Genomic DNA, 17,806 nt, shown 5'->3' on the forward strand with positions numbered 1-17,806 from the left:
GATTTCACATTATTATCTTTCATGTTTCTTTCAGATAAGATTAAATTACATAGTTTTTCATCTCTTTAATAAAAATGACAAAAATCTCTCTAGTAATCCGTGTGAATCCAAAGTACTTAAAACAATAGTTCCACATTTTATGGTCATCCAACACAAAGTTGTAGGTTTTTGCCTAAAATCATCGTCGAATTTTAAGCTGCGCCACGTTGTATTTAATCGTGTTTTTTTTACTTTAAATAATTAAGAATTTTGTAACGAGAGCAACATTATTATTTTAAACCAGACTTAAATAAAAACTGTAAAATAATATTATCTACTACTTTCCTCCTGAATGACGTTACCATGGAGAGCGTTGCTGTGTGACGCCAGTTGGTAAACAGGAAGTGTCTGCTCTGCCCTACTGTGTGCTGTTAAAAAAGACAAAAAATGGACGAAAACTTTCATCTTGGAGACGCCGGCAGTGAAAAAAAGGCGAGTACGGTTAGAATTTGAGGAGACGGCAGGATGGAGTTCAGTATGGGAGATATAAAAATGGCCGTAAACAAACAAACATTTAAATAACGGTTCAGTTAGGCTAATGCTAATGCTACTTAGCTGCTAACGTAAGCCTCTGTGTTAGCAGGCTAGACCGACCGGTGGATACATAAGGAGCGAGTGTACGCTGTCATTGTCAGTTTTATAACAAAACGGTTGTCTTTGAGTTATTAACTTTAAGTAAACTTTTTTACTTTAAATTGGCATCACCAGAAAATTCCCGACATGCACAGCGCGTGCTAAACAGTGTGTCTATATAAAGTAGCTGCAGGTAACCCTGTGGTTCATAGTATTTCTCCACAATTATACGTTCTAGTTGTTTGATTAAGAGAAAACAAAAGGTATTTTGTTTTTTCTCTTTATATTATGATTAGTTTTAAGATAATAAATATTCCTACATTTCATGCATTACAACTCAGCACCACTCTTAAACTGTCAACTTCTGATGTCTGTGAAAATAAACTTATATAAAATGGTTGCAAACATAGTAAAATAATACAAAAAAATCAGTAAAAAATTCCCCCTAATTTTTTTTCAGGTTGCAAAGTCTGGGCGAAGAGCTCGTTTCACAGCGGATCAGTCTTCATTTGAGGATTCTCGTTATGCCAGGAAGTCCTCCAGCTCTGCTTCAGTGGGAGAGGTATGTGGTCACGTGACGACACACACAAACACATACACATGCCATAGCAAATTTCATGTTCATCTTAAGCATCATCGATATGCATGTTGGTTTTGTCCCGTATGAATTATCAAAGGATGAAGATGAGGTAGGTGGAACAGCGAAAAGTGCTGACTCTGCATGGCTTCTGTTCTCTTGGCTCCAGAAATGAACTTTATACCATTTGCAGTGTTTTCTTCTTCCTTGTCTTATTTTGTTTTTGGTTTATCTTGGTGCCTTTTAAAAGATTTCACTCGGTCTCTCGAAGTTTCCATTCACACCTTTTGACTCTTATGGTATAAAGTTTAAATAGAGTGCCTTTTCTTATTGATACATTTGAGATGTCATTTTCCTATTAGGGCCGGGGTCTTCAATGAGTTTTAGGCCACGAACCCCTTAAATGATGGAGAGGTGGCGCAAAGTAAGTGGAGGGAACTATAAAAAAATACACATTGTACTATATTCATGTTTTTCTTTCAATGGAGAAACTTTAATAAAAATATTTAATGACCCACCTGAAGTACCTCCATGGGCATCCTAAGGGTTGTGGACCCCTTGTTGAAGACCTCATTGAAAGCATGCTTTTTTTTTCTACTTCTAAAAGTACCTCTGATTTACCTCTGCTTTCATGCTGAGGTAAATCCTAAAACAGTGTCATTTTGTTTCAGGTTAGCCTTGAAAGTATCTCAGGCTACTTTTTTTTGCCGAATCTCTGAAGTTTCTTCATATTTTAGGGTCTTTTTGAAAGTGGTCTTTAGTTTATGCCACACTTTGGTCAGCTGGTCGGTAATAGTCGCATGAAAGGTTTTTACATCATGGTTGGCAAACTCATTTTCAAAGGGGGGGCAGTCAAAACTCTAACAACTGTGAACAAACTGCAATTGATTCTTATGTAATCAAGTTACAAATATTGTACCTTGCTCTGTTTGATAGAAAAAAGTTGAATTTATCAAGTAAAGAAAGTTTAATTAAAATCAAACTCACATCTGAGATATCTTGGTACAGAACTATATGAGTCTGGTGGGTGAAGCTGATGAGGTGATGCTGCTTGTTGTTGAACACAGCAAGTGGATCTCTGCTCATAGATCTCACATCATCATGAGCACAGTTGTAGTTGTAATTTATGGTCAATATACACTCTGAAGCAGCATAGACTTCATTATGAGGTAATAAGAAAAGCTCCGGTGGGCCACACAAAATGACTTGGCGGGCTGCATTCGGCCCACGGGCCTAAAGTTTGACACGTTGTTCACAGCATCACTCTGTTTCATTAATGACCAGTGACACACTTCAGAAGTTGAATTCTATTAGAGGCTATAAAACATGTCTATACTATTACTCATGAATTTCAGAGATTTCCTCATATATGGTTTCTGCAGTTTGAAACGCGTCATACGTCGTCATGATAAACTGATGCCAAATCGGGCAGAAATATGTGAGCAGTGATGGCAAAATGGAGTAAAAAACTCACTTCACTGTCACTGGTATTTATAGAATCCAACGAGTTACATCTCTTGGACTGGCAAACTGTGACCAGGCCAACATTCTCTAAGCTACAACAATTTCAGCAATGCTGGCGCTTTAGGCTTATCATCCCAAATTAGGCCAAGTGCCCGAATGTATGAGAGTATTCTCGCGCCCCCGCTGACCCGTTGAGCACATGCAATACATTTTTCCAGAGTGTCGTGCGATGGGGTGGGTTTATTTGCAGTCTTCGTTTATCGACCCCGGCCTCCTGTGTCTAAAATACCCGACTGATTGGTCACATTCCTGACGTACTTTAAAACAAAGACCGAGTAGCTTTTATGGGCTCGTAAGAGTTGGTTTTTTTTTTTTTTATTTAAGTGCTGTGCCCTGGAGACCCTTCAGAAAATCTTAATTTAGAAACCTCAGAGGCTGAGCTAATTGCTCTAATAGCTGTAACTATTTTATTACAGCTGTGAGATTCATATTTGGTCATGCACCGGACACACAGATCTGCTTTGGTTCTCAGTACACTTCAGGTCAGTACACTTTTGTCAGATGAACTGGTTAGACTCACAACCATTTGCCTTCTTGTTCTAAAGGAAGGGGACATTGGTCATTGTCAGGATACCAGATATGGAGCAGCAACAGCAGATTTTACAAGCGTACTTTAAAGGCATACTCATTTGTTATTATTTAGACACTGAAACATGCAGTGATTAATTTCACGATACCGTATTGACATTCTACAGCTATGCATCATTTTTTTTAAAAATTAAAAAAAAACTTTGGCTCATTTTATTTTTCTTTAATTTCTTCTTTAGTGATCACAAATGTAGATCCCGCTATTCCAGTTTTAGTAACCTTATACTAAGCATGTACCAACATTATGTGTTTACTATGCTGACAGTTGTCCTACAAGTAAATTGTTTTAAAAAAAAACCTCAATATATCGTCATGCCTGTACTGTCGCAGTATATCACAATATATTGTATCGGTGCCCCTGTATCGTGATAAGTATCGTATCGCCACATTCTTGCCAGTACACACCCCCGTTAAAGGCAGTCTTTGTCCTTCTTTAACAACGTTGTTTTTTTGTTTTTTTGTAAATTCAGTGAATTAACCGGTCAGGGAAGGTTATTTCTCCTCTGATCATAAATAAATAAACGTTTGGACTTTGTCCTTTTCAGACTCAGTTTGGTCATGGAAACGTTTGTTGTTCTTCCTGCCGTTGTAATTCATTTGTCTTGCGTCCACCCATGTTCACTCTGAGGAATTCATTCATTCATTCAACTGCCGCTCTCAGGCTCCCGGTCTCAGGACCGAGATACTCACTGACTTTTCTATTTTCAGAATCAAAGAATGAACGGGAGAAGGTCATTTCTTTTCTGTCAATCTATTTAAGGGGCAGACTTTCAAGCTGCATTTCCCACGCTCTACTTTGTATTTTCTCAAACTATAATATTAATAATAACAAACAATAGAGTTCACTGACATGACATCAACTGCACATACCAGACATATTGTTTATTTCATGTTTGAGTTTCAGTTGGAAATAGTTTAATTTTAAATACATATTAGATACAAACCAAAGCTTTCATACAGAATAATAACAACAATAATAATAATAATTCTTTTTTACTCTTATTTAAAGCTTAGCTTTTGGTTTCTTTGTTCTTAAAAGGACCTGAGTTTTTTTAGTTGTATAAAACAGCGCCCTCTTCTGGCAACACTCAAACTTTCCCCCCAGCAGTAGTGCTGTAATTGACAGAAATAAAGCTGCACCTGAAGTTACATTCATTTGATGTAACATTAAAGCTGCACCAACACTTTACAAAATATATTTAAGAGTTAAAACCTTTCTTTAGACCAAACTTTCAGTTAGTGTTTTTTTTTCTTCTTTTTCTGCTATGACAACTTGAGAGGAAAATTCAAAATAAAAATAAAATACTGAGTTAATCTGAAACATGAGCCTGTGTGTTCAGGGGTCTTTGGTTTACGACCACCTCGACCTACAGCATTTCATGATTATGATTATGCCATAAATTTCTTAAGAAATTCTTGTTTATCTTTCATGACGTTGGAACGCTGCACATCAAAAAACGGTGTTGTAGACCAATACCTTGTCACGAGGTGCAATACGCAGAAGACCGCTTTGTTTACTACCGTTTGTTGTATGCCATACGTCGAGTTGTGCTTTTGGGGTGGAGGGATTTTTTGCCCTTCATCATGGCTTCTAGGTGTAAGTCAGATTCTTCTCATGTTTTTGTGTCGTAGATTATGATGTGGCCACTGTGTTAGCGGAGGTGAGTGACAGTATGTGAGTTCTGGCGAAAATCAAGTTAGGTTGCACCTTAGGAGCGAAGCTGTGGCATAAACTAAGGACCCACTGTACTTTGGCCAATACTACAATAAAACACATCACTGGTTTGTTCTGTGGATCAGTGAGTAATAAAGTTAGTTTCATGTTCATTTCTCTCTCTGTCAGCATTTAGGAAACAAAATTAAAATAACGTATTTTACTAAGAAGACTCTATTTAGTCTCCTTCTGTTTGATCCATTTCTTCTTAGTTTAAAACTTTGTTTTTTAAAAATAAATAAATGTCACTCTTTTTGCAGGCCCCGCCTCCTAAACCAGCACGACGGCAGGGCGGCTGGGCAGAAGAAAGCTCTGGATCGGGATCAGCCAAGTACGTATCTTTGCTGTTCCCCCTCAAGCCCCAAGTCTCAGGCATCTGTCCTGGAAGCGAAGTGCACGACGAGTTGTTAGGTTCTGGGCTCCTGAGTTATTAATGAACCCTCAAGCTGTTGAATGAGCTTATTTATCAGTGTATATTTGCCACTCGGGCTGTGAATCAACAAGGTTAGAGGGAGCCTGTCTGAGCAGGCAACTCTCCATTCGTCTTCATCTGTGAGGAAGGTGGTAATTGACATGGTTAATGCTTCAGCCACAGGAGGGCACTGTTAGTCAGCTCCACACTTCATCACAGTGGTTCATGCCTCTTCATCACCCCGCACCGCCACAGTCTGCTCTGTACACAGAGAGCATAACACTGAAAAGTCTCGAAATAATTGGAACATATTGAATCAGCTTGTAAAAAATGTTCCATCACAAACATATAAATAAGAAAAATGATTTGGCAAAACTAAAACTCAGAGTTTGCATCTGCCCTGTAAATGCCAAAAAGTCAGGTCTTGAGTCTTTGTACCCAAACCTTGGTCATGTTTCAAGTCTCTGAGTGGAAATACCAAGGCTGGTCTCAAGAATTCTGTCCCAAGTCAAGTCTCGAGTCAGAGTTAAGTATTTTGTCTCAATTCAAGTCTAAAATGACTGTAATGAAGGATCTCTCATCAGGCACATGTCACCTGGTCAAGATATTCATGTGAACTTGTGAACCCGTCCACCTGGAAATGTATCAAGTAAACTTTATCAACTGAAATTGTGATCAGAAACAGTAATTCCATGGAATGAAGATCATTCACAAATCCCAAACCTTGAGTCCAATTCAAGTCTCAAGTCTTAAAGTGCGAGTGTGAAGTCAAGTCTCGAGTCCTCGAGTGTGCACGTCTCAAGTCTTAGTCTAAGACCTGAGTCCCCGTCTCTACTGTCCTCGTATACTCAACAGGTTTTCATCTCTAATTCAGTTCAGCAAGAGTTGTGTACACGAAGGTGTACCGACTTAAAGGATGGTATTTGTGTGTAGTTTAACTGCAGTGTTAGTATAAAGAAGCTAAACAGCAAATGCAGTACTTTCTCACAGAAGGTCAGTGTGTGTCACTCCTCTGCCTTTTTTTCACCTAACCCACTGTGATACCCGTGATTGAAATACAGGAGGTTTTCACATGCATTGATCCCTCTGTGAAACAAAGTAAGTAATTGCCCCCCCTGGAACTGGCAAGGACTTTTTTCCTCAATGTCACCCCTCATGCTCAATCACCGCCGTCCTCCTCCCACTAATCCCAGCGCAGAAATCCCAGGATTTGTCGATCTATCACATCTAATTGACACTAAATGATCTGTCAGTTTATTGATGAACCTTTGAAACCGGGTTGTCACAATATATTTTATCCCTTACAACTTTTTCCAGACAGTTTTACCATGTCTATCACTTTGCCTTACATGAGTCCTAATCACGGGGTCTGTAATGTGTCTGAACTGTCGTCACCCCCCCACACACACACACCTCCCGCGCCCCCACCCCCGACAGGACACAGTCCAAGGGCAGGCTGCAGGGTTCCCTCAGACACTCTGTGCTCTGCCTTGTTGAACTCATGTGGGCCAGGATTGCTGGTCATATGGTCTGATGAGGGTCAGCACAACTGACCAGCTCTCAAGTCCAAGTCTAATATCAAGTCTTTGAACTAACTTGGAGTCTAAGTCAAGACCCACGGTCTAATATCAAGTCTTTGAACTAACTTAGAGTCTAAGTCAAGACGTCCCCACATCTTCGAGGGACAATGCCAAGTAATGTCTCAAGTCTTTCGTCCCAAGTCTTTGTCAAGTCTTATCTTTGAACTTAAGTCTGAGTCAAGTCTTTTAAGGGCAGTACCAAGTCCAGTCTCAAGTCCTTTGTCCCATGTCGAAGTCAATTCTTTAAAGGTGAAATACCAAGTCAAGTCTTTTCTCTGATCTTGCCAAGTCTGATCTTTAAACTCCAGTCCAAGTCCAGTCTCAACTCTTTTCCCCCTCCAGTCTAGACAACACTGCTCTGGTGTATGTTTTAGATTCAAAGCATGTCTGTTTCTTGTTGCCACCTGCAGTCCTGACCAGGTCACAGTCCAAAGGCAGGTTGGTTCATCCTGACCAGGTCACAGTCCAAAGGCAGCTTGGTTGGTTCGCCCAGTTGCTCTCGGCCCTGCCTTGTTAAACTCTTGCGAGCGGTGATTGGTAGTCAGACGACATGAACGACTCAAGAAGAGCAAGGGTCAACAAAAATGACCAGGGTTTAATTAGTGAACTTTGGAAAAACTTTGGGGATTTTTATTGTGTGGCATGAAAAGAAATAGTAAAATATAAATGTCACTTAGACCTTTCTTTTTTCCACATTGTCATAGAACCTCTCTCCAGAAATGTTGGTGCACTTTCTTAAAATAATTTATGCCTCAACTCTGTAGCTTGGTATTTTACTGTGTTTTTTAAACAATATTTATTTAAAGAGAAAAGGTCTTTCTAGTAAAAGTTTTTTTTTTCAGAAATGGTGCAAAAATCAGCATCTCAGAAACTCAAGTGTTACACCAAAACAACAAACACCTGCCCAACGGCCACAGTTATTATTATTAGATTAGAGTGTAATAATAATTAGAGTAAAAGTCACGAACAACAAAGAAGAAATGGATTCAGTTTGTCCATAATCTTTACTTTCTTTTGTCCTTTATGTCATAAATGTTCAGTAAATAATAAATAACAGTCTTTGTATTTGTCGGTCAAATATTATATACATTAACAACTTCTGAAGATTTGCACTGATGATTGTCTTTGTGTGACAAATACTATATTACATCAAAAACAACGTTAGGGTTTCATGTGTTTCCTATGTGATCAGTAGGGGGCACTCCTCAACCAGGGATCCACAGATGCCTAGCGCATCATTAGAAACAACCTCCAATGAGCGTCACATTAATCTCTCAAACAAAAACCTTCTATTTTGGTCACTTTTATAAGATGGCATGATTAAAAGGTCACGCTGAAACACAAGCCTTCATTAATTTTTCACCGTCGTTTGTCTTTAAACAGAACGTGTCCTAAAAATACAGTTTTGTGGTGGGGAGGTGTCCAAAAATAGTATTTTGAGGTTTGGCTTCCTGTGTTCAGGCTGAGCTTTGTGTAAATGGAGAGAAGTCTGAAAATAGACGCCAGAGATCCGGAAGCAGAGCTGTAGAATTTCTTTTTCTATATTTATTTCCCAGATTATTACTGGGGTGTCATTTTACCGTCACACCGTGACAAAGATTATGTCATGTTTTCCAATAACATTTATTTATTTATTTATTTACAGAGCATCACGACGACCTGCGGCTGAGAATCTGGAAGAGTGAGTTGAAACAAACACCTTTGTCCACATTTCAACACATATTTAAAAAAAAAAAAGAGTTTCAAGAAATTGAAAAAAAGTGTAACAAGAAAATTAGTCCTTTTTTGACAAGGGTTAAGTTTACATATTTCAAGAATTTTTTATGCAAGATAAAGATGGATGGATGGATGGATGGATGGATGGATAGAACTTTACTAATCTGTCACTTCAGTAAATTAAGGGTCGAGTGTTGAGACATTTTAGTATTTTAAGCTAAGACTTTTGCCGAGTGTTGAGACATTTTAGTATTTTAAGACTTTTGCACTTATTCTAAGAAATATATTCAAACTTAAGATGTGTCACCTTTATGGCTTGAAACCAGATAATCAAGTTCAATTTAAAAAACTTTTTGTTCTTAAAGTTCAGTATCAGTAGATTAAAGTTACACTTCACTACTGTGAACAAAAACACGATTGTCGTCGACGTAGCGAAGTAGAAATGTTGTGTTTTTTCAAACTGACCTTGATTGCAACTCATCCCCCGTCTCCCGAGAACAGACACTTAACATGATTAAAACAACAGTGTGACTGAGCCAGATTTTCTAGTTATTCTTATTTGTTTTCATCCCCCCTGACTCACAACAATCTGTGACCCTGTAAGACATCAGTGTGAAGAGGAAGAGGAGGAGGAGGAGGAGGAGGGTGGTGGGGGGGTCGAGGACAGATTCTTCTCTCCTCTGCTGGAGACAAACACCTCTGTAAATGTAGTTCAGTTAGGAAAATAAAGATGTTACTTTTCAGAAGTAGAATATCTATTTGGTAGGAAAATAAAGATGTTACTTTTCAGAGGAAGAATCTCTTTTTGTGTGACTTCTTGTCTTAGTTAGACTTTCTGCGTCCATCACTCCCGCTGTTTTTTTTTTTTTTTAAAGACGAGCACAGATCCATACTCCGAGCCTCTGAGCCAGTTTAAACACAGCTGTTTGAGACAGAGAGCGAGTGCATCCTCTTTGCCATAAGTGAAAAACAAGCCAAAGTGGCCCGGGAGGCGACTCCCTCACCCAGTAACTCCCACCGTGTGATGACCTCATCATTGGTCTCCATTTTTGAAAGCATTAAATAATTCATACTCTCCCACTTCCTGTTTCTGCAGCCGCCGACTGCAACCACAAACTCCCCAGGGATCAGATGATGAAGGAGGTAAGAACACCCTTACCTACCCCCCCCACGCCCCCCCTTGTGTGTCCTAACTGGTAGAAAAGCAGCCCGCAGTGGCTCCGCAGCACATCCATCCTGTGGAAGTGGAGCAGATAAGACGGCACTCAGATCAGGTTCACTTCATATTTCTCTCTGGATCCAATGTGAATTCATGTGCTGGAACTTTGGACATTAAGTGGGAGACACTGCCTACCCACGACCCCCCCCGTCCCCTCCCCCCTCTTTGATGATAATGATGAGGCGAGGTTAGATTTATAGCTGATGGGGAATATTCTGACAGGATTTGTTTCCCTTCACCACACAGAGCCACAGTGAACACAGACGGGTGGATACAGATTTGAGTGTTAACCAGGCCTGTTTGACTGAGTCACCTCAGGGCCCCACTCACTGCACCACCAACAATGTCTGGACTGATGGAAAGGAAATTACAGCAGAGCTCTGTCTGCTTTTCCTCCATTGTTCTGTTTTTTCAGTTCAAAGCAGTGGGAAATGGTTAAAACTGTCGTAGGAAGAGTCGTCAGCTCTGAAGGAGTAAATGATGACTCTGTACTGCTGGTTTCTGGACAAATACCTGTTTTAGATTTTAAAAAAATATACATATATATGACATATACATATATACACATATATGTATGACGTATTTACGTAAAATATCTACACGTATAAATATATATTTATATATATTAGCTTGTGTGTATACATAATCAACATACAGTACGTATATATTTTTTATATATTTATATATATATTTTATATATATTTATAATTACATTAACTTGAAATAGATATTTATTTTTCGTCCAAAACATCCCTGAAATTCTGACAAGTTATAATTAATACTCAAAGGTCTACTGCCCCCCCGCCCCCAAGTATTGTATGTAAGTGTAATAATGATCGCAGCCTAATCCCTACTGTAGTTGTGTTTTCAAACACTTACATCCATTTCAACACACACACATTTATCCAAACAGTTCAGAGGTTTGGGGTTTTTTTTCTCGCCGTTAATGCCGGCGGAAAGATTATTACTCTGTGGAAGGAAACCTCTTAATAGAGAGCCAGAGGCAGGGGCAGTGGAAATTACAGTGCTGAGGGTTAGTGAGATAGCCCCTGCCATCTTGATTATGTCCCCCCACTCTTATCCCTTATGTCCACTGGCTACAAGCACAGGAGGAGGGAAGGAGGGAGAGAGAAACAGAGAGAGAGAGAGAGAGAGAGAAGGGGAGGCCAGTTCAGTCTCCTGCTCCCATCTCCCCATCAGGTGACCCCACAGAAAAAAAAATCCTGATGCTCACTTAAAAATAGCACCTGGATCACAAACACTCCTGCCCCGGCTGAGATCCCACCGTTCGTCGGTGACGTGTTAGATTTTCCAATGGATCCCGTGCCTACTTTAATCATTTGTCTGGACCCCCGCACAGTGATGTGGAAACATGTCCTGTTGTCCACAGTGGGCCTGCTGAGACTGTGTCCACATTCAGAGCAAATTATTCCCCTTTTGATATTTACATGCTTCAGTGAGGAAGCTGGACGCTCGCTGGCAGACAAAAGCCACATTGACGCGCGTCCAGCCCAGAGGAGTGAGTCAGCGTGGGCGAGGTGTGCGCCGCGCTGTGGCGACGCAGCTCGTCCTGATGGAGTTGCCCTCGGCCTCGGAGGAGAACGGCAGCTTGTTTGCAGCTGCTGCGATGACCTGCGTGACCTCCAGTAATAGGTTGAATTTGAAGCTCATTTAAAAATATGTTTCCCCCCATCTCCTCTGTGTTTTTTTTTTTTTCACTTAATAATAGACTTTGCATATAGACAGCATTTGCCTCCGTGCTTCACACCGAACTCTCGCCGAGTGCGGTAATGCTGCATTAGTGGCTGAAATGGAACAGGGCCGCGCGTGGACGGAAAGACGGCCGAGGAATGTTTTCTCAAAGAGTCGAACGGCGAGGCTTTTTGATGTCATTGCACTAAGACCATTAAATTTGATTGGGTGTCCAGGGGGGACAGATTCTGCTGAACACTGTGCTTTGTAAATGAGAGGACAAAGTGTCACCGAGTCCTCATGAATATGAAATACCTGCACCTGCATTTATTTGGATATCAGAAACACAGATGAATCTTGTCAGCAGCCACACGAGCCTGGCATTTTTAATTTGGTTTAATTAAAAAAAAGGAAGGAAGGAATAAGGGTGAGTGGTGGTTTTCTTATCTGTGCAAAGTTTAAGGGTCAAGTTTTCACTGGGCTGTCGTTCCTCATCAGAATGGAGTCCACTCGCTTCATTGAGAAACTTTTTTTCCGAGCGAAAAAGAGCGTATCCTGGTTGTTTCTCCCTCGGCGATCGATCACATTTCTTCAACTGCACTTTATTTCCAGGAGTTATTTTGAAGGAATGGTCGCACAGATGCCAAGATATTTCCTCACATCTGATGCAGACCTCCATCTCTTCACCTCTATTTAGCTCCTCTATTGACTTTGCCCTGAGGTGCAGTTCTGTGGTTAGAGATTACTGACAACCGTCACTTCATGCAGTCCAGCTCCTCACTATCTGTGTCTTTCTCTCTCTCTCTCTCTCTCTCTGTCTCTCTCTCTCTGTGTCTCTCTGTTTTTCTTCACTCCCCTCCACCACCATCTCTCTCTCTCTGCCTTTGTCGCTCGGCTATAGACCTACTGGCTTTCTCCACTATTATACAGGAAATACACATAACTTCAAAAGACAACACTTGGTTCAGTTTTTTTAGTTTAGTGCAGTTTTGAGTTAAAAATGTGAATTAAATATAAAAATAAGATAAAAATAAGACCCTCAGTGGTCGGACTGTACGAGGTGGTCAGGTTGTTCAAACACACACTTCTTGTAATCATTTAAGATGTGTCATTTTCCATCAAAGAAGAAGAACTTCAGTCTTGACTGTGAGATGAAATGTCTTCAGGAAACAGAATTCAGTCCATTTCCACTTCCAAAAATGTCCTGTAAAACTGAGAACTTTCCCAAAAACATTCTCTTAGTCTTTCAGTCATGAGCTCGGCGTCGAAGAGTTTGTTTTTAATATTTTTTTGTTTACAGTTTTTTTTTTCAGCCATTCATTTCAATCTTCCTCTTTGTTCATTATTAAGCAGATTTTTATCTAATCACTTCCTCTTCATGATCCTTGTCTTAAGCCCCCCCCCTCCCCGTCCCCTCCCCTCCCCGCCTCCATCCCTCCCACCAATGTAGATGTGAAAAATGCTGTGAAAGTTTGCCTTGTCCTTCTTGGGAGTGGATCCTCTGTCCTGTTGCGATTTGCCAATTAAAGCGGGTTCCCACTGTTTGAGCGGCGGGCTGGCGGCTCCTGGCTCCGCAGCCCCTGCCAGGCCACGCTGTGACTTCCGACCCCACACAGATGGGCTCACCAGCAAATACTCTTGCACATGGCTGGACGCCGCTCCGATCGGAGTGGCAGAGTGGACAAGGAGGTCGGCGCCGCGGCCACCGCGGGTCCTGGAGTTGGGCGGCGCTGACAGGGCCCAAATGCTAAGGTAGCAGGGGGTGCTTTCAGGGGAGCCCCTGGCCAACAGCCCTCACACAGCAGGAGGAGCTGCCGCCTCACCTGCTGAATATTCATGGCCGCATGGCGACTGTGACAGGGCATCTCTTATGAGGATGTAACTGGAGGAGGGGAGGGGTAAAAAGTGACAGAATACAAACATACTTCCACAAATATGTGCCTCTGGAAGCTCTGTGTTGGATCTAGGACTGTCAAATAATTAAACCAAAATCATCTAATTAATCACACGGGAGCTGTGGATTAATTACCACTCATTGTGATCAACGGCAATAAGTCGTTTTTGATTTTTTGGGTTATGGGTGGAACACGTGTTTTTATGTCTAAATCATGGAATTTTAATAAGGAAAAATGTCAAGAATTTGAAAAGATCTTCTAACTCGACTTTGTGAGGCAGGTCCGACAGAAGCCGACGTCTGACCTGAAGTTAAAACCTGTGTTCAGATGGTATTTTCAGCGAAGGCTCGTTCCTGCAGTGTGTACATGATGTGTATTAGAGCAGTGGTTTTCAATAGGTGAGGTGCACCTCCCCTAGGGGGCGCCAAAGAGTCATAGGGAGCGGCCTGCATGAAGTGGCAGTGAAATTATTTGCTGTTGGAAAAATCGTTCATGTGTGCTCATTTTAAGAAGATGTGAAAATAAATGTTTCAAATCCATTCTGTCAGTTGTTGTGGAAATGCATCATGAACACAGAAGATGCATTTACTGCAGAGGTGTGTGTGTGTGGGTGTTAGGGCAGGCCGACAGGGTTTTGGGAAAGGGCGGCCTCGGCTTTGAGGAGTTTGAATTTGAAAACCCTGTAAAAATTTTGATTGTTTGAGTTGTTAACATAATTTTTTTTTTTAGATATTCCAGTGATTCCAGACCTTGATGAAGTCCAGGAAGAAGACCTCACCATGCAAGTTGCAGCTCCACCGAGGTACCACACACACACAGACACACACAGACACACACACAGACACGGAGAGGTCACGGTGCCCGGCTCTCCAGCGGACTTCCATGGTTACCTGTCCTTGCTTTATCTGTTGAAATGGAGAAATAACATTAGAGTGTGATTTATGCAACTCCTCCACCAGGGTCCTTCCTAACTGAGGCCTTTGATTTACAGGGCAGTGAGAGACACGCCGACATGTGTCGAATATGTAGCAAGGCTATGACAGCGGTGGAGGTTATTAGGCTGGGGCTTGCTCTCTGTGCGAGATAATATCCACATTGAACTCATTGTGGGGGCAATGTAGCGTGTAATGTGCAGTAAGTAGGACTGGCATGCACTGCTAGGCCCCCGACCACTTTGAGAGCCCCCGCCCGATTTAATTCCGACCCACAGATAAGCAGCTGGGTTTCAATTTGAAGCGTTTACCACTTGGCAAGTCTCCCCTGCTTTCTGTGGTCTTGATCCTCACTCTGCACTGACTCTGAACTTCCCCACAGCCTCCTCACCGTCTGGGTCTGTGGACGTGTGAAAGTTCTGCAGCTGCTTTGGACGCGCTAGAAAAAAAAAACAATCACAGAAGAGAGGGCAACATGAGATAATTGATTTTAGAACTGAAAACATTCCAAAATGCTGAGACCGAGGCGACTTTACCACTGTTTTTTTCATAAGTGATATGAAGTGTTGCAGTTTTACAGCTAGAGGTTTTTTCTTTTTCTTGGTCTGCCTCGGTTTGGAATAACTGGTCTTTGTTGCCAGATTCCTCGTTGTTAGGCTGCCAGATATTTGTTCAGTAGAAAACTGAGGCCTTCAGTTCATGACGTATGACTGCAAATGTCAGACAGTTTGTGCAGAACCATCTTTGGTTTTATGGTGTGAAAATCCATTCAGTTCCAGAGAAAATAAATCTCGATTTAAATCATTCTTGCAAAGGTTAGGAGGCCTCCGCCTGGGATGTTCAACCTTGTCCACAACAGTCTGGATGATCATTCACCTTCTGACGTCCGTCGTTCCCAAAACCTTAAGAATGAACTGATCTGTTCACAGAACACAAATACTGCACATCTATAAGAATAAGGACTGAAGCTAATGTCAGATGAGCTCAGTTCAAGAAATCCTACTGGTGCTGTGTCCATCAGAGGTCAGAGGTCACACGCATTTAGCAGTTGTTTCCACCCTTGTTCTCAGACACAGAGATTATAACAGTGAGGAGTCACTGTTATCCAAAACCTAATAAGGAACACTAGGGGTCCTCGGTTTACGACATCTTCAAAAGTCTTGTTCCATCAAGACGGTGTTGAAACAAATTTTACATCAGTACTAGTTGACCAGTGGAGCGCACAAATACGCCATCATGTGGCGCTGTACGGTGAAGACGACTCTGTTTACATTCGCTGGTTTTACTCCATACATCGGATTGTGCTGCATTCGCTTTCTTTCGTTTGTGTTGCGTTTTTGCCCTTCATTATGGCTCCCAGGTGTTAGTCAGATTCTTGATGTTTTTATGTCCTGGATTATGAGTCACCACTGTGTCAGCGTAGGTCAGTGAGTTCTGACTTGCAAGAAAAATCAAGTTAGGTCACACCGTAGAATTGGAACTTAGCTGTAAGTCGAGGACCCTCTGTACTGAACTACAACCTTTTAAAATTCTTATTACAGTATAAGAAAGTGCGCTGACTTTCCCATAAATGTTTTCCACCTTTGCAGCGTCCAGGTGAACAGAGTGATGACCTACAGAGACCTGGACAACGATCTGAAGTATTACTCTGCCTTCCAGACGTTAGTAAGTCAAGAACATTTATTTTTACGTCTTTTTTTTTTTTTTCTAAAGCTCCTCCTCGTCAAGGTTGTCCATTTACAGCTGCATCAGCCCAGTTTGTGCAAGCTCAGTCAATTCCACTGTGTTCTTCCTTCAGGATGGAGAGATTGACTTGAAGCTCCTCACCAAGGTTCTAGCGCCGGAGCAGGAGGTGAAGGAGGTGAGTGAGTTTTTTAGTAAATATAGCTTGTGAGCTCCCAGCGACGGCCTGTCCAGCTGTTTCTGGAGCACCGGGGGAGGTTGCCACTCCGTCTCACAGGTAATCAAGATTTATGATGTGTACATTAACGGCCTCGGCTCCCTCCCCCCGTTCTCCCGCTGCTCCCTATGTTGCCCATGATCTCTTTTCTTTCTTCCGTGTCTCCTCCTGCCTCCTAATTCTTCTTCTTCTCTCCTCCGTCTTCTCTGTTCTGCTGGGCAGGATGATGTGAGCTGGGACTGGGATCATCTGTTTACAGAGGTGTCCTCCGAGCTGCTGATGGAATGGGATCAAGGAGAGAATGAGGATCAGGCCGCGCTGCCTGTAACATGAGGACGAGGCTCGGACTCAGAGATGAAAAAGCTGCAGAGGAAGTCCATCACACAACCGGACCAGGGACTTTGGTTACGTCACCTTCTTCACTTACTCTTCTGTTCATCATGTAAATTGTGTATATAAAAAGTGTATATAGAACATTTCTTGCCTTTTCTAAATAAAGCGCGTCGTCTCGCTACAGTAACGCGGCTGCTGACCTTCCTCGTCTTTGTCCGGGTTTTTTGTTTTTGTAGTCTTCAACTTAAAACAGCCAAAAGGCAAAGTGATTTTGGATAAAAATGTCCTCCGCGCGCGCGGCCAACTTTATCAACATCCTCGTACCCTCGCACAAGTCCAAGGTTGATAATCAGCTAAGCTGAAATCCGGTTGATTGTCTTCAAATGAACATTCCTCATTAAAGCCTACAACCCTATTGTTATTGACTGTGCCATTGACTTTATCTTCCAGCTCTTCGATAGCAGCGACGCCTTCTTCACTATTATCTCAAATGCATTGAACACACTTCCTATTGACACCTGGGGGATTAGCATACATTATACCTTTTGCTGGATAACAAGGAATGGATATAAGTGTGGGTGAAGACAGCTGCTGGTGTCAGGTATCGACAGGTCAAAGTTAAAGTGCTGAAAGTTACAGTTTAGGTACAACATACTGTGTGTTGTTGGAGCTTCACATGTGGATTATTAATTCTTTTTATTCTGTTTATTTCTGCAGTATGAAAGACCCTGGCACTCAACAGTTCCTGGTCACCATTGCTGAAATGTCTTCAAGTTTGTTTTTTTTACTCTAAGACAGTAGTTCTAACCACTTCTCCAAAGTGTGGTTTAATGGGATACATTTAAACATATCCTTTGTCCATTTTGCTTTGTTTAAAAAAAAAAATCAAATTTATCTCCAAACCTCAGCTCTCAATTGATTCTTAACTTTTCTTACATTATCATTAGGGTTTCAAACTCCTGGCCCAGTAGCCAGGTCTGGCCCACGAACCCTCTCACTTCTGGCCCGTGACGAGATGTCAAAAATAAGTTTGAACTTAAGGTATGTTTTTTTTTATTTAATTACTGAAAAGCTTTAATTATTCCTTTAAGGATTAAAAATAGGATTTTTAC

At 41.5% G+C, this 17,806-nt stretch overlaps 1 protein-coding gene across 2 annotated transcripts; it reads left to right on the plus strand.

Moving 5' to 3' along the window:
- The first annotated feature begins 266 nt into the window (after nucleotides 1-266).
- On the plus strand, nucleotides 267-17,109 carry ift43 (intraflagellar transport 43 homolog (Chlamydomonas)). Of its 2 annotated transcripts, XM_008307284.2 has the most exons (10): nucleotides 267-471; nucleotides 1,073-1,174; nucleotides 1,290-1,301; nucleotides 5,276-5,346; nucleotides 8,653-8,688; nucleotides 9,820-9,866; nucleotides 14,259-14,331; nucleotides 16,051-16,126; nucleotides 16,260-16,322; nucleotides 16,584-17,109. In XM_008307284.2, the coding sequence occupies exons 1-10, from the start codon at nucleotides 427-429 to the stop codon at nucleotides 16,692-16,694; spliced, it is 636 nt and encodes a 211-aa protein (XP_008305506.1). In that variant the 5' UTR covers nucleotides 267-426; the 3' UTR covers nucleotides 16,695-17,109. The 2 variants fall into 2 exon arrangements, with proteins under 2 accessions (XP_008305506.1, XP_008305514.1); XM_008307292.2 differs by lacking the exon at nucleotides 1,290-1,301 and having other exon boundaries at nucleotides 286-471.
- The last annotated feature ends 697 nt before the right edge of the window (nucleotides 17,110-17,806 follow it).

This window comes from Cynoglossus semilaevis, chromosome 1, assembly GCF_000523025.1.
Source record: "Cynoglossus semilaevis isolate Cse_v1.0 chromosome 1, Cse_v1.0, whole genome shotgun sequence".
In the NCBI taxonomy this organism is placed as follows: domain Eukaryota; kingdom Metazoa; phylum Chordata; class Actinopteri; order Pleuronectiformes; family Cynoglossidae; genus Cynoglossus; species Cynoglossus semilaevis.